General features: G+C 36.6%; 1 protein-coding gene across 1 annotated transcript; it reads right to left on the bottom strand.

Moving 5' to 3' along the window:
• Positions 1-3,022: 3,022 nt before the first annotated feature.
• On the bottom strand, positions 3,023-14,951 carry LOC144672989 (protachykinin-like). Its single transcript, XM_078534989.1, has 5 exons — positions 14,652-14,951; positions 12,698-12,800; positions 7,101-7,124; positions 3,677-3,730; positions 3,023-3,561 (listed from the first exon to the last, which is right to left on the bottom strand). Exons 1-5 carry the CDS (start codon positions 14,769-14,771, stop codon positions 3,512-3,514), a joined length of 351 nt encoding a protein of 116 aa, XP_078391115.1. The 5' UTR covers positions 14,772-14,951; the 3' UTR covers positions 3,023-3,511.
• Positions 14,952-17,608: the final 2,657 nt, after the last annotated feature.

The raw sequence follows: 17,608 nt of genomic DNA, 5'->3' as shown, positions 1-17,608 counted from the left end.
CACCTGCCGCAGATCCAGTCTAGCAGCTATGTCCTTTAGGACTTGGCCAGCTCGGTCTGTAGTGGTGCTACTGAGCCACTCTTGGTTAAAATTCTTTTTGCATCTGACCTTAACCTCTTACTTCCATTTGTTGCTACTTCGTTGCCAGGAGATTGTGAGGTTGTTGGATCTGCACTGATGAGGCACATGAGGATTAAGGTGACATTCATCTTGGTGACATATATTGTAGGCTGGTAGTATGCAGGAAACTTCAGGAAATAAAGCACTAAGAGGTGAGATATATTGTATGTATTGGAGAAGCTTTGTCAATGGTGTAAGCCAGTGTCAGCACAGGGTCTACTGTTGTTCCAAATGCTTGAATGATTTGAACTTTGGTGTTAGGAGTGTAACAGGAATTGCCTAATTTTTGAACTCAGTTCCATCAACCCACAAGGAAAAACCTCCTCTAAGCATCCTTCCTGCAAAGTCCCCTCAGGATCTTTTATGTTTCAATAAGATCACCTCTCATTCCTCTAAACTCCTATGGACATAGGCCCAACCTGTTCAACCTTTCCTCATGAACTAACCCCCTCATCCCAGAAATCAGTTGAGTGAGCATCCTCTCAACTACTTCTTACTTTTTTAAGTAAGGAGACCACAACTATACACAGTACTGCAGATGCAGTCTCACCAAGGCCCTGTACAGCTGCAAAAACACTGCCCTACTTTTATACTTGATTCCCTTTACAATAGATACCAATATTCTATTTCCCTTCGTAATTACTTACTGCACCTGCATACTAACTTTTTGTGATTCATGTACTGGGACACCCATATCCCTGTGTATCATGAGTTCTGCAGTCTCTCTCTATTTAAATAATATACTGCATTTTTATTCCAAATTGGACAAGTTCACATTTTCCCACAATATACTCCATCTGCCAATTTTTTGGCCACTCACTTGACCTATCTAAATTCCTTTGTAGAGTGTCTATGTGTTTTTGACATCTTACTTTCCTCCCAACCTTTGCATCATCAGCAAATTTAGCCACCATACACTCAATCCCTTCATCCAAGTCATTGATATAGATTGTAATTAGTTGAGGCCCCAGCACTGATCCCTGTGGAACCCTTGTTCTAATGGTTTTCCCAGACATTCTGCTAGTTACAGCTTACCAACCTGAAAATTGGTACAGGTTCCCCTTCATCCACCTCGCTTGTTACTTCCTCAAAGAACACTAATAAATTAGTCAAACATGATTTCCCCTTCACAAAACCTTGTTGACTCTGCCTGATTGTATTATGATTTTTTTTAAATGTCCTGCTAGTACCTCCTTAAGAATGGCATTTTCTAGCATTTTCCATATAGCAGATGTTAAGGTAACTGCCCTATAGTTTCCTACTTTCCGTCTCCTTCCTTTCTTGAATAATGGTGTTACATTTATGATTTTCCAATCTGCTGGGACCTTTCCAGAATCTAGGGATGTTTGGAAGATCGCAACTAATGCACCTACTATCTCTGCAGCCACTTTTTTAATGGCCCTAGGATGCAGGTCATTAGGTCCAGGGGACTTGTCAGCTTTTAGTTCTAATAGTTTTCCCAGTATCTTTTCCAAAGTGATTGCAATCAATTTAAGTCCCTCCCTTCATTTTACCTCATGATTTACAACTACGCTTGGGATGTTTTTTACTTTCTATATTGAGGACATGCCTAAAATACCTGTTCAGCACTTCAGCCATTTCCTTGTTTCCCATTATTAATTCCCTAGTTTCTCCCTTTAATTTGTCTACACTCACTACAGTTACTCTTTTCTCTTTTAAATACTTGTAGAAGCTCTTACTACCTGTTTTTATATTTCTAGCTAGCTTTCTCTCATACTCTAATTTCTTCCTCCTCATTATTTTTTGTAATTTTTTGCTGGGTTTCTAAAGTCTGTCCAATCTTTTGACCTACCACTAATTTTTGCAGTATTGTACGCTTTTTCTTTCAAATTGATACTATCCTTAATTTTAGTTAGTCATGGATGGCATCCTTCTCATAGGGTCTTTCTTTCTTAATGGAATATATCTTTGTTGAGAGTTATGAAGTATCTCCTTAAAGATTTGCCACTGCTCCTCTGCTGTCCTATCTTTTTACCTACTTACCCAGTTCACTTCAGCCAACTTTGTCTTCCATACCCTTGTAATTGCCTTTATTAAGTTTAAGACACCACTCTTAGACCCACACTTCTCACCCTCAAACTGAGTGTGAAATTCTATTATGGTTATCATCGCTGTTGCATAGAGGCTCCTTTACTATGAGTTTATTAACTAATCCTGTTTCATTGCACATTACCATGTCTAATATAGCCTGCTCTAGAATGTACTACTCTAAAAATTTGTTGTGAATATACTCTATGAACTTATCTTCCAGGCTACCTTTGCCAATTTGTTTCATCTAATCTATATGAAGATTAAAATCATCCATGACTATTGCAAGATCTTTCTTACAAGCCCCCATTATTTCTAAATATATACTCTGTCCTAAAGTGCAGCTACTGTTAAGGGGCCTATAAACTACTCCTAATATCTTCCTTCCTTGCTCAGCATCCTTTTATATTATGACCCCTTATAAAACACCTTGGGAATTTTTAAAGTGGTAATATAGGCATTGGCTGTTGTTTTAATTAGCTATATTAAATAGACAAAGTGTGAAATAAATGCGATAACTATGAATATATCATTGCTTCACCGAGTGTTTTGGTTTTATTGTTTGATTGATTGATTGTTGAGCCTGGGCCCTTTTTGATGTAGAGAAAATGAAAATAATCAGATGAAATAGTGGAAAGTTAATCTGATGGTTAAAAAACCGTGATAGTTCCGTAGTTGTTTAACCAATAAATTCCATTTCCTGTGTTATAACATAGGTCCAGTTCTTCATAGGTTGAAGATTTTCTCACTGTACTAGTCAGCACAATGTAGAGAAATTCCTTCTTGACCCATTGGTTATACATGCTGCCAAACATTATTAGAAAGGTGCTGTAATAATACCAATATATTTTGTTGCATTAATTACAATACATTTATTATTTATGAAACAATGAGGCACATTAAAATACAAATTGTAATGATATGTACTGAAGCATAAAACAGTTTTTTGTTTTTGTACCACTCACTTCATATTAACTGTGATTTCCTCTGCTCATACCTTTGAACATCAGATTATGAATAACTATTTTATTACAGAGCGTACAAAATTATAGTACATCAATTATGAGACCATTTATTTCCCCATTTACAACTGACACAGTTGAGTGTTATCAAAATCTGTTTATTACACTTTTGAATAATATGCGGCACTGCCTCAATGTTCACTGCACTTTGAATATTTGTAAATACGGCAATAACATAGAATAACTTCTATTGGGGGGAAGCATAACAACTATTTATTTTAACAATTAACTCAAACCAGTGAGGGATACAATATTATAAACACTTCTGCTAGCAAATTAAAATAAATGGCAATCATTCAATACAATTTTTAAATATTTTATTAACGTCTTTGGACAAACGCTTGTACTGTCTTCCACTCAGAAGGGGAATCTGTAGAGAGAAAAATACACGTGAGTGATCAGATCAAAAATAGTGGAAGTGTATTCTATAGGAAATTATCCAACATAGTAAATAGATCTATTTACTTTTGTCAGCTTTCACTCACCAGCAGCTGAAGACCGTTTTCCCATGAGTCCAACAAAATTCTCTAACTTATGTCCTATAAAATAAAAAAGTGCCGAAAAAATTACCAACCAATTATATTATTGATCTTACCATGTATTTATCAAAAAACATGCAATTTTTTAGTGACGGTATGTTTTATTTTCCTTGCCTAGACAAATAATTATTGAGTGTGAAATTGAAATAATAATTCACTTGAGTGAATATCAAATACTAAATCACATAGAAATAGAATTGAGTGTTATGATTTTATTTTGATTGTAATTCCTGCATCGCATCATTAGTGGCAATAACTTTTCTAACATTTACCATTTGTTCTCCTTGGCATTTTAAATTATATCCAATATCCACTTTAATTTATATACTCATAAATAGCTTAATTTTTGAGTTTTTAAATGCTGACCTCTGACTACATTACCACACATGCTCCTTTTATAGTAATGAATTTGAACCAAGTGTACTGAAGTTATACCATATCATTTACCTCTCAGCTTTATACCTTGATATACCTTCCTGTCTCTGCCTCCCTATGCACACATGCACACAATATAGAAAGTTTATATTCAAGCTTGTTTTAAGCCAGAAATGATACATAACACTTCAGAATAAATGTAAATAATCAGAACACAAGCTTTTAATGTTACAATAATGTTGTGAAAGTTACAGAGGCCCTTACAAAATGTCCAAAAGAAGGCTATTAGAATTATCTCTAGTTAAAAGCCCTTAGTCATCATGATAGGTTGTAGATGAGGAAGGCCTTCCCTGTCAGATCCTTCCTACATGCCTGGAGTCTCACCCCCTTGGCACATTGTCCTCAAGGTGGCTATGGTGGGAAAGAGACTATTGTCCACCTCTTTCTGGAATGTGAATTACAAAGTAGGTCAGGAGAGAGATACAGTGGTTTTTGATGAGGTTCATCCCAAGCAACTGCGTGATGTAGGACTCTGATCTACGGGCTGTTCCCAGGGACTTACACAGAGATAAGCATCAACAGCGGCTGGAGGACCATCAACCATGAAAGACCCAAAGCTTGCTGGTCTTCCAGTGCAAAGAGTTATCCTTGACTGGGCGTTGCAGACTGGCATATTCCAAGGTCCAGGATTATATGATGAGGGAACACTGAAGCTTGGAGCAGCCGCAACAAAGGCGCAATGAGGAAAAGCCACTGTTTACGGCCATTGTACACTGAGGGGCTATTTAGAGAAGTTAATTCTATTGCATTTTCTGTCATTTCAGTTTGAAATGCTTTGCCCTAAGGCTGTAAACCAAACATGGAATGTATATTGTAAATATCAAGCGTACTGCAATTGTATTGAGGCACCTCAGAGTGGAACATGCTGTATGGAGAAAAGATGAATTTTATTGCACTTTCTGTAATTTTCAATTCAAAATGTTCTGTAATTTGCTTTTACAAATTTTATGAATAAAGTATCTTTTTGGGAAATAAATCATGGTAAGCTTGGAAAACCGAGTTTGTTTAGTTGAGAAAAAAATGTAGGCTTTGGAGAGAATTGATTAAGGTTTTTGAAATGACAAAGGGACCAGACTGCATCTGTGTAGGCAGACTATTTTAACTAAGTCATTTAGGGAAAACAAACTATCATGCATAATAAGCTATTAAACACAGAACTAGGTTAGATGTCAGGAAGTTTTTCTTTATGCAGAGGAATGTTGACACTAAGAACAAATTACCAGCTTGTGCCAACAAGTACAGATTTGCTATAACAATCCAAATGGGAGATGAACGAGTTCCTTGCTGTGGCTAATATCGCTGCATAAAAATTACGTGTGAGACATTGGGTAGGTACCTCATGGTGATTGATCTCCAGGAACTTGTTCTGATCCCCTTCAGGGGCCAAAGCAGGATATTCCTGATTTTGCCTTAAAATAGTCCAATATTTGTTTTAATCTTTTCTTTTGCTTTCTCCAGAAGATTAAATATTTATAATTGGGAGGCTATGCTGGAAATCATGATGCCTAATTGTGTCATGACTATTTGGGACAGGCTTGATGAACCTTCTGACTTTTCTCCGTCTGTCTTGTCATATGTTCCTAAAATTAATACTATTAGCACACTGCCACCCCAGGGAAAGTATGCTGCTGGCAATTCAACATTCACAAAAAAGACTTATTTATTGCTGTAATAGGTGTGAACTTTAAATGTTCCATATTCATGAAAAAGTACAGATAACCATGCCAGTGAGAAATTTATTTTCTATTATAAAAAATCCTGTGTTGTCAATTAAAACTTTTAAGGACTCTAAATTAAATTTGAATGGCTCTGGCAATTTACAGCAGAGAACTGAAAATATGCTGACAATTAGCAAAGATTGGACAGCTTAGTGAATTAAGTGGATCATCTAATACTTCTAAAGAAACTGATATTCAAAAATAAAAAAAATTGTTGATTAAAACAATAATATAATAATTTGTTGAAATGTTAGACTTTGTAACACTAAGGTAAGCTTGAAATGAAAACAATCATGAATATATACAGTTGGGCTTGATGCCAATGTAGATTTTAACTAAAGACCAAACTGAATACAGCAGTTTATTCCACTGGAAAGTATAAGGTCTGTTGTGTAACTAGTAGAACTAGTGGAATCCAGTTATTGCAAATCTAAATAGAACAAAACTTTATATTAGTCTCACTGAGATGGTGTATTATACCAAAAGTACTCCCCACCTTCATAAGAGTGAAATAAAGAACTGTTTTGCCAATTATGAGCTTGTGGAAATGGTAATTATGCTAAGGAGAGAAGAGAGTTGATCTACCATCTAGGAACATTAATGTGTAAATCTGTAAGATCATGGTGGAAAAGGATTGTTGAAAGCTCCATTATATGTGCTAATATATATGAGATGTGTTTCCAAATACCACAGGACAACTTCTGATATAAGTCCTCAAGCGTCTCTAGATTTTTAACATGATTTGTTTTTAGGACTACAGCAATTGCAAGTAATGTGTCTACTGAAACCAGCAATTCAAGCAATTAGAAGCCAAAAGGTTTGTAGATGTCCCCAATTTTATGAGTATTATATTTGGACAACCTGCAAAGTGTTAGCTAAATAGAATTAAGTCTGACAACAAAGTTGAATGGTGCTTTATTAATTAATCCTTATCTCAGCCAAATTTGATCGTACAATTTTCATAAATGCTGCCTTTAGCATTCTGTTCCATGGGTTATTTTAATTCTGCACAGACCTTTTTGAAAAACAAGTACATGGTATCACAGTTGAAAGTCTTTATGAAGTATTGTTGAAATTGCTTATGCAATAAATATAAGAAATATGAGACTTCAATGCTGAATTCAACCCAATAAATTACAATTAAATCAATATATATTTTTTGCAGGTTTATGTTTTGCTTTTTCTCAGTTGCTAGCCATTAACTTTTTAAAACTTACTTTTGCGAGTCAGTGGCTTGTTTTCTGAAAAAGAAGGAAAAATAACAAAAACATTATTTTTCCAACAAACTTTCCGGAAGTAAGAAACATTTGTCTCAATTTGAGTTGCTCACTCTTTTGAAGGGCAATTGCTACCTTTATATCTCCAAAGGAAGATAGCCGGATCTGTTTAATCTCTGATTAATGGTTTTAAATTATGTATGAATGGTTTCAAGTGGGCCTTACTCATTATTATCTTTCAATGTTGCTGTGTATGCCACCAATTATATTCATTATCCTGGAATTAATCTATCTATGCTTCCTCTTAACTGAAAAATTAATTAACAAAGATCTCCATGTATTATTGAGAATTTGGAGATCAAAGTTTAACAAATGTAATATAAACTTTCTTTCATTATTTCACACTCCAGCTAGGAAGCATTTCTCCATAGGCCAAATTTAATAACTTCAATGATTTTCATTCATGTTGACCTAACTTCTCTGTGGAAAAAATCAAACAAAATTTGAGTATGGTTAATCTGGCAATTAGAAACCTAAATGCAACAAGAAACTATACAGGGATAGTATTCAAATTAATAAAATATCAGTGATTATTGGTTTGAAATCTTGTATTTCCATTTTGTATTTCAGCAATAGCACCTGCAACTTTCATGTATTTTTTACATTTTAATTGCCCAGATTTTGCTCTCAGTGGCAAAGGAATGGCCTTTGCTGTTCATTTCGCATATAGATACACGGAGACTTTTGTAGGTTTGTCAGTGGATGTTTCTACTAATCTGGCACCTGATTCAGGCACCTGTTAGAAGGAACCTGTGGTATCAATGAACAGGACAAGCAACGGCAAACCTCATCAGCCCAATCAAATTGAAGCATTCTCACTGAGGCACACAGAGACTAAATCAGGAAGTTAAAAAATGAAACATAAATTGTATTTAAAAAATATACCAAAAGCAAAATAAAGATTGAAACAGGGAGATGTGATTAAGGAAGAATGAGAAAGAGAAAACAGAAAAACTAAATTATTATTTCTGTAAATCTCTAAAGTTAATTTTGTTTCAAGAGAATGAGATTTCCCATTTGTAAAAAGAAATTTCAGGGCAAAAGAGGTTGTTCAGCACTAATTATCACTGATTGCACTGTTAAGAAACTCAGTTGTTCTTGAATGCAGTAAGCCTAATTTTTTCAGCTGTTTTTATTGTGGGACTAGTGGGTAAGTAGCCCAAGTTCACGCTGTTACAGTGATTTCAGTGCTGAGTCTATCAATGAGGACCACAACAGTGCAGCTGTGGAGGAGCAGGCTACTTCTGACAATAATTCCAGAATTTCTATGTTTTGCTGTGTAAATTTGGATGGCATACATTGCTGTCAGATTTACCCTCTAATAACAGCAAGTGCTTATAGCCTTACAATCATTATTATGGCAAAATTTGGGTCATTGAATTTCAAGTAATATGAAGACACACAAGTGAAAGCTGTATAAATACAAGCATTTAGCACTTTTTTTAAATGTTTAACTTAAATGTTCAACTTAAATATCCAACAGCTTTAACCATCACTAGAAATGCATTAAGTTCCTGATAAACAAGCAATATTTCTGGACAGAATGCCCGTATTTAATTGAGACACTTCCCAAATGGTGGCCATCCAGGAAGGTCCACAGCTTAATCTTGATTTACACTGAGCTAATTAATCTTAGCTTTGGGCAAAATTGGAGAATTATAAATAACTTAATGTCCATCAGCTAGGAAAGGGAAAACCCAGTTGGAATTTATGGTTCAATTTGTATTCAGTGTGATCTGCTAGAATGGAATGCATGCTGTGATGTCCCATTCTGGAAAATAGCCTGTTAACCCACAGTATTCAGACTCAGATAATAAATGGTGGCATGGAAGAATCTGTATCCTAGCATGAATCAATGCTACTGAGGGGGATGGATCAAAATAATCTTAATTCCTCCTAACAGAAATATAACATATCTTTAACTATAAATACCATTTATGTATTTTATCAAGTTGAGGAAATGCTGAATCATTCAATTATTAGAACATGGGTTAGCAGATATATTTATACAAACCTCAGAGTACTTATAAAAGATACATGAAACATTGACATTCACAGATACATGGTGTACATGCTCAATTCCTTATGTTTTAGTACATTTTACTAAATATTGGGCTCTTTATATCAAACCAGATCTCATGTATACATGTATAGCTTTATTTACTCAACCAAAAATTGATAATGGCCTTCAAACTGTGCGCTTTTTGTTAGTAATCAATTATAGCTGAATCACCAGAGTTAAAATTACATTACATTTATGCAGAAATTGGAAGGGAGTAGGGAACTGCACATTGTGTTTAAAACATCATGAAGTAGCTTCTTTAATGTAAAATACAGTGCAATATTTAATACATATAACAATTTGTAAATCATTTTAAAATGATTTAAAAATTTCTCAAGAATGCATCCATTGGACCTCTGTGTGATATTGCTGTGGTCAACTGGAGGACTACCTTTCTAGATCACCTTGGCATCCATGGTGATTTTGGACATGCATTCACTCAAAAGTGTTAGTATAGCTCAAGAATTGGGTTGAAGACTTGACACTAAACTGCAATAAAGCCATTTGACATGAGGCAATTTCCAGGAGTAAGCTCACATGCCTGGAGGTTGCACCATCTGCAAAGTTTCCGTGCAAAGTTCAGTCTAAGAAAAAATTGACCATTCAATGAATGTTCGAAGAATTTTCTGAATTTAAGTTTGAATACTTGTAGTGTTAGTAAAGAATGAATGGTCTTGCCAGCTCTATCCTCATGTTACAATTTAAGCACACATTGAAAATAGGTCCTTTACCAATGGATAGAGTGGCACAAACAGCCAGCACTATAACTTAGATCCAGTATTTTTCTGAGCCCAGCTACAATAGTTTAATTGTCCTCTTACTGAACACTAATGCTCACTTTTTCAACCAATCAAATCTTTAATTCTCTACTAAACTTAAAAGCATAGGAACTAATCAAGGCAAATCAGTACGGATTTGTATAGGAAAAGTCATGCTTTGGTTAATTTATTTGAATTTTTTTAGGAAATCATTGAATACATAGATAAAGAGAATGTGACAGAGGGTGTATATGTTGATTTTCAGAAACAATTTCACAAGATGCCATGTCATAGATTTATTGCAAAAATTAAGAGGAATGTATCCATGTGGATAGGGAGATGGCTTAGGCAGAGAAAGCAGAGTACAGGGAAACTGATGCTTTTCTGGATCGATGTGGTGTGATCAGGTGTGTTATCCAAGGATCTGTATCAAAGTTGCCTTTGTTTTCCAGTTATATTGATGATTTGAACATAGACATAAGGGGAACACTACTGAAGTTTGCTGATGACAGCAAATTACTTACAATTTACACTAACTTGTGAGATTCATACTGAGAATGAAGAATTGGCAGATCTGGGTCATAGGTACACATATTTTAAAGATAAAAATGAAGATAGAAAGATCTTGAAAAGACAGATGAGTTTAGATTATAGGGCATTGAATAAAAAATTGAAGAGTGGATGATAGATTTGTGCAAGTCACAGTTTGAGTGCGACATGCAGTTCAGCAAACAACATTGTAGAAAGGATATTAGAATCATGGAAAGGATTCACTACAATAATACCAGGAATCAGAGGTTCAGCTTGTGAAGAAAGGTTTGGAAAATGTAGGCCTTTGTTAGTAGAACAAAATATAATGAGGAGGAGTCCATTGCAGAGTTTTAAAATTATAACAAGTTTTAACAAGTATAACAAGGTAACTGGTGAAAGATTATTTACCATAATTTGCAAGTCAGAAACAAGGGTGCATAAATTCAGGGGGGTTGTTAAAGAATGAAGTAGGAAGTTAGAAGGCTTTTTTTTGTGCATATGCTATTAGAACATGGAATGTTTTAAAATACGTGGCTATTGAGATAGAGATCATAATATAATTTAAAAGGATATTGGATGATTATCGGAAAAGGGAGATTATAAAGCATGGAGGGAAAGGATATAGAAATTGAATTTTAATATATAACTCCAGTTAAGTTAGCACCACATGATGGACCATCAGGTCTTCTATAGGATCATTTCAATTATTTTATTTCTATTCTATTATGATTAAATAGTGTCCCTAAACACTATTTGTAAAGACACATTGTGACAGTAAAGTAATTTACACTTTTGCACTGCTTTACACATAGGTTCTAGTTAAACAAGTAGGAAATTATTAAACACCACTAAGCTTATTTCTAAAAATGTTATTTTGTGTTCTGCCTTTGTCCCTATGCAACACACCATCCTGAACTCAAAAAGTGCCCAACCAATTCCTTATCTGACCCCTGATTATGTTGATTTAAGTTTAGTTATTGTGCAGAAATGGTCCAAAATAACTAACTCTGTGATACTTTAGGCATGTGTCTGACTTTTTCTATAACATACCCATTATAATTAGCAAAAGCTTTGCTAAACAATGTGATGAGCAATAGGGATGAGCAACAGATGCTGGCCTTGCCAGCCACACTCATATCCCATGAAAGAATAAATAAAAAATGCCATATATTATTTTCAAAGTCATTGATCATACACATAAATATATTGCGTTTAATGATTGATTGATGCGTTATGGTTTATTATGTATACCTCAGAAGAAATTCTATTCTCATTACGATACAAAACATGCTACTGTTGATCCCTTGACAGCATCCAGGTAGAACATCACCGGGTGTCAACTCTGCCCCGGAGTTGTCCCTTCCGATAGTTACATTAACAACTGTATCTGCATCCATGGGGAAACGCAATAGAAAGGAAGGATAATCTGTTTTCTTCCTAAATGCATTGTCTTTTTACAACCCTAATGAACTGCGCAGCTTTTACGGATTCCTCAATTGTGGAAATATTTGGCTGGAACAGCAACCACAGCCCTGAAAGATGTCCTCTTTCGTGAATATATGTGGTTGAATGGTCTGATTGGCTTTGTTTCCTACATCTATTGTGTATCCACATCTAGTGGAAACCATTTGGATCAGTATTACTAATAGTACACAACCACATTGGATAACAATTGAGATAATCTGTAAAATAAAATCCAGATTATAACATGTAAACTGCGGTTTATAACACCAGATGTAGCATTTAGAACTGGAGGAAAATAATCACAACTATAATCGCAGATATTTAAAACATTGAGTTTGTAAAGAAAAATCTCAAATATAAAATAAAATGCAGGTAAATAGTAAAAAGAACAGAAATACTGGAAATCTAAGATTTAACCACGCCCAGTCTCCGCTTTAAAACGCGAACCTTTTTGCTTTTATGTGATCGCTCTGCTGTGTATTTCAAACACCTCCTGATTTTAGAAATACACTGGACTCATTTCCATTACGTGTCAGTTTATGCGATTTGATTTTTTTGTAGGTGCTTCCCAAGAAGTTTTGTAGTTTGACATTAAGGAGAATGCGGTAGTGCGGATGGGCAGCTACACTATTGCTGGCGGAGTCGCCAGATGAATAAAATTGGGAATGCTCCAAGGACAACCTAGTTTAGTTATCAATGCTGCAAACAAAAATACACTTTACCGAATGATCGCCTCCCCATTAAGCCAAAGAACTGCTCGGGCCGAGGTTTCCTGGCCACGCGCTTCAGGAGCTCCCGAACGGAATCCGGTTGCAGTCGTTTGTCCTGAAAACAGATCAAGGCAGGAAAGAACATCAGGCATTATTTTAAACCCACCTTCAATAATGTTGCTCTATGTTCCAGTCTGTCACTTTTAATGTGGTATCTCGGAAGACCATTTCTTTAAAAGACCGATTGTATTTTAATTACATTACTTTTCTAAAAATCGCAAAAGACGAACTTTTCTAAAAATCGCAAGAATCCTGGCCGAGACTGTGCGGGCTGATTATATGTGTAAATTAGATTGATGTTGCAGTTCCCATGTGTTGGGAGATAATGCTGGGCTGCTGGTTAGTCGCCCGCCAATCCGTTCTGACTGGTCTTTGCTCTGCTCACTTTCTGGTGCTTTTTCTTCGGACAACAGGTTTAGTAAACTCGGCGTATCACTGCTGAAGTGGATATTAATTATAGTGCGAGTTTATTTAGAGTACAGTCCTTTATCTTAGTTATCGTACAGCGCAGCTACCCCTCGGAACCTCACTTATCGAAGCTCTAACTAAATGCATGTCATCACATTTATTTGATCAGAAAGGGTCTGGAAATGCTCGTGCTCCATATTGCCACCATGTTGCACTGACACAATTTATTCAAGCACTGTAATTTTACAAATGCCATTTAAAATGACTAAATAGCGATGCTCACAAACAGTTGTTGCTGGATAATGAACCACAATTGAATATTCTGGAATCCATAATTACAGGCTCGAAATGCATAGAACCAAGGAGGTAGCTTGAGATGAAAGATGCAATCTATCATCATCATAGCGCACAAGTCTTGAGGACAAACTAGGGCTTACCGATGATTTCCTTTCACGCAAACAGCAATTTGATTCCATCAGGTTTGCATGTAATTGAATTTGACTGTATACATTTAATTGCAATCTATACCCACACCCAAATATCCAGCTAGAAATTCACAATTATAGAGAAATCTTACTAAATTCACCCCCGCTGGCTGAACCAGTAGGGATAGATTCTCACTGAAATGAATGTGTTCCTTATGTTCCTGTAGCTGTCATATTCTTGCCGATTGGAATGGATTGTAATGCCATAGCAACCCGTTTCTAAAGTTGCACCATGTATCTAACTACGTGAGTAATATAGTGTTCTAAAACTTTCGAACCTAGATACTCCGCAATTCGTGATGCAGTCAAGTGAACATAGGCGGTACTGTCCCAGAATCACAAACCATTCCTCTAAAATGGGACAGGATTCACCTATCCAACTACTCCGCGTGCGTTTTAACGGGAAATTGCGTCTATCGTGTCGTTTCTCTCTCTCTCTCTCTTTCTCTCTTTTCCAGCATTCATTTTGTCTTCTTTTCATGTTGGCATCCTACCGAGTGGTACGTCAGGAAGCATCAGCCTTATCCACAAGGTTAAAAACTTCCTGGTACCTATCTGAGCGTGTAACTGGACAAGTCTTGTTGCACTGCGAGAACTGAGAATATGCCAATTATTGCTTTTCGCGCACAAAATAATTTGATCCCATCAGATTTACGTATAAGTAAATGTGACTGTGTATATTTAATTGTATCCACACCTGACTATCCACACTAAGGTGTTCAGCTAGAAACTCGCATTCATTAGTTATCTTATCAAATTCACCATCCACTTACACATACACCACGGACAGATCCCTACTGATTTACCACAGCAATGAATAAGTGTTACTATAAGGAGATTTGGCCAGAGTGAGCCATCTATTCCATGTGAATCCAAGAAGTACTATGAGTTAGTGCTACAGGTAATCGCTATCAACCCATAACCCTTAAACGATTTGACATGGTGAGACACGCAAACTAGAAAAACTTGAGTGCTTATATCGCTTTTCTGTAAATAATGACTTGGAACATTACCTGGCTGTGGTCGCTAACGGCCCATAGAGACACGACTTCATTTGGAGAAACCTCTTCGCAAAAGATCTCTGTCAACACCAGGCAGCTGACAGTCAGTGCGAGCAGCCAGAGAGTTCTCATCTTGGGAGCGGGAAGGGTTGGTGACCGCGCTGACTCCGGCTGTGGAGAGCTGGAGCTGCGGAAGACCGTGTGCAGCGGAGTCGAGTGCTGAAGTGGTGTGCCGGAGGAGTATGCCCGCTATCTGGTCCCAGTCCAATTCGTGTTTTTCCGCCCGAGCCCGGAAATTCCCGAGCTCGCTCGCTCCTTTGTTGACTCTACTGGCAGCTTTTGCTCTGTCTGACAGGAGACTGAAAAGAACGGCCAGGTGCAGTCTCAGATCCAAATCTCAAAGCGGGAGTCTGAATGAAAGTCCCATTGAATTCCTTGCAATTTATACCCTGCACCACGGGGTCGATACAGTGCAGGTACTTCACTAATCCAAAAATAGCCCTCCAGGAATTCGAAGGTGAACGAGTCTTCCCTCAGTGTGACGAATTGAATTAAAATATTAAATGGGGCAGAAATGTCAAGATGTATTTTTTCTGCTGCCTGATTGTTTAAATCATTTTACCGATGTGAGTAATGGTATAACTACGTGTCTAAACTGACGTCAGCATTTTGGTTTAATATTTCATTTCCATTCAATGGGTGCCCCCGGAGTCAATCATTTCATTAAGTTTTTAATAACTGTAATTAGATTATTGGAAGTAAGGAGCTCCTTTGAATACACGAGACACACCAAAGCCGGCTTAGAGACAAATCACACTGTACAATACTAAGTGCCTTAATTTTGGGGGGAAATGCACTCAAGATTAGAATTTGATTTATGCGGACTCGCCTAAACCTTCTGAGAATATTATTTACTTGAAAGTTGAGGCATGAAGAACAAGAACTGCAATTTAAACTGCAGTATAATGTACACGTTATTTTTCGAATTAGTTAAATGGCTAGACGTTAAGATTAGTAAAGCATGTGCAAATCGTATTAACACTAAATGTACACAGATTAATGTTACATGTTGATTTACATTTATAACTGAATGTTTTAATGCAACTGCGTTCAATTTATTCTACTAATTTGTTGTGGGAGTTTTTCTCTCCGCAGCTACTGCGTAGTTGGACAAAATGAAATCACCGACAATCTTAAATTAGGCTGTTCATGCCTTATCTCAATTAACCGTATCATTTCCATGATTCCTGTAATTGGTGCAGTTATAATTTTGATGGGATATTTTAGTGCGTTGAATTTCTGAGGAGGTTTGTCTCAAAGATAATATCAGAGGAATATGTATACATCAAATTAGCTTCAGCCTATAAAGCTGAATGCTCGATGTCATTGTCGATATTAGCAAGGTAATGAATGACCATATCAACAACAAAGTCAGGTAGTGTGTGAGACTAAGGACCTTAGGTAGGGGGTGCAAAATGCCTACTTCCGTCATATGCACTGCGAAATCTTCATCCCGCTCTTTAGAAATATATCTTAGATTTAATTACATAAAGCAAATCCCCCGTTCTTAATTTTCCAGTGATGGTGTTAAGAGAGGCAAACAATAACTAATAATCTCTCGTCAGCCCCTGTGTTAAAGGCTACATTTGCAATTTAGTTAACTTATGGCAAAATGTATCTGCACATTGAAATCAAAATAGGAATAAATAAACGCCGTAGCGCCACATTTAAGTCAATAAAAATATTTTTTTTCGTTTTGTAAAACCAGTTTAACTCTATTTCGAGAATTCTCCAGCTTTATCTTTAGTTATCGGTGTAGCTAGGTAAATATGCCGTATTTCAACTTTGTCACCGTTTTATTTCACCATAATTAGAAGTACTAGCAAGATGATTTTTTTCAAAGAGAACTCAAATCTTGGTTTATTGAGAGTTAGAGTCGTTCTTAGCAACAATAACTTTCATTTATTTAGCGCCTTTGACACGGTAAAACATCTCAAAACGCTTTACAGGAACAGTATGAAACAGAATTTAACACCCAAGCCACATAGGATAGGAAGTAGGATAAGTTACTGAAAACTTGGTTAAAGAGCTAAACTTTAAGGAGCGATTTAAAGGTGGAGAGAAAGTCTAATAGGTTTAGAGAGGGAACTCCAGATTCCAGGCCATAGGCAACTGAAGGGTTGCAGGGTTGGAGGCGGTTACATACATTGGAGAGGGGTGAAATCGCAGAGGGATTTAAACATCAGGATGAGAATTTTAAAACCCAGGCGTTGTCCAGTTGGAATCCAATGTTAGTCAACAAGCTCAGGGCTGAACTTGATGTACTTTAAGAGGTGTAAATGGAATCGGCTACACGTTTAAGAACACCACTGATTTGGAGCGGGATGGAGTCATGGACACTTTCATTTTCCGCAGACGGTTTTATATTGTGAATACTAAAACATCAAAGATTAAATACCACATAAGAGTTTTCACAAAGTAAACGGTTAACCATGTTCATTTTCACTCCAGACGCCCAGAGTACCCTTCTGATTTAGATGAGTTTAAGATGCATTACACTGTGGCTACCAATCTGAGAACTTGTTTCCTCCAATCATCCCCGGGGAGGGATCTGCACATGGGTGGCTACAGGGATACACCATTCCCCTGACAGACCACAAATTGTAATTGTTTCCAGAGCAGGAGCATCTGCACTCTGAAAACATTTAAATCAAGTCAGAGTGAGTTCAAACATGTCCAGCTAGTCCAGAGGGCTCTACAGGTGGTTTTTACGCAAACGCTGCATTGGAGTCATATGGATTAATTTCGGACTCAGAAAGGGGAGTTGTGTTGGTAGGGGTCGGAGGCCAAGTAGTAAAGTAACTATTCTTTTACAACGCCCTGTAAATGTGACTTCTCGCTAGGATTACGGGATTGCGGGATCATCCTATAGCCATAGAGAACGACAACATCAAATCTCTAATCTCATC

This window comes from Cetorhinus maximus, chromosome 3 (assembly GCF_964194155.1).
Source record: "Cetorhinus maximus chromosome 3, sCetMax3.hap1.1, whole genome shotgun sequence".
Taxonomy (NCBI): Eukaryota; Metazoa; Chordata; class Chondrichthyes; order Lamniformes; family Cetorhinidae; genus Cetorhinus; species Cetorhinus maximus.
This window is presented reverse-complemented; position numbering and strand designations above follow the sequence as displayed.

Excerpts from the sequence above, each read along its gene's own strand:
- LOC144672989 (XM_078534989.1), bottom strand. The coding sequence starts at position 14,771 with ATGAGAACTCTCTGGCTGCTCGCACTGACTGTCAGCTGCCTGGTGTTG. Across the intron at positions 7,125-12,697 it reads AATGGGGAGGCGATCATTCG|AAAACAAGCCACTGACTCGC; the intron begins GTAAAGTGTATT and ends CTTCTTTTTCAG. Across the intron at positions 3,731-7,100 it reads CAAGCCACTGACTCGCAAAA|GACATAAGTTAGAGAATTTT; the intron begins GTAAGTTTTAAA and ends TTTATTTTATAG.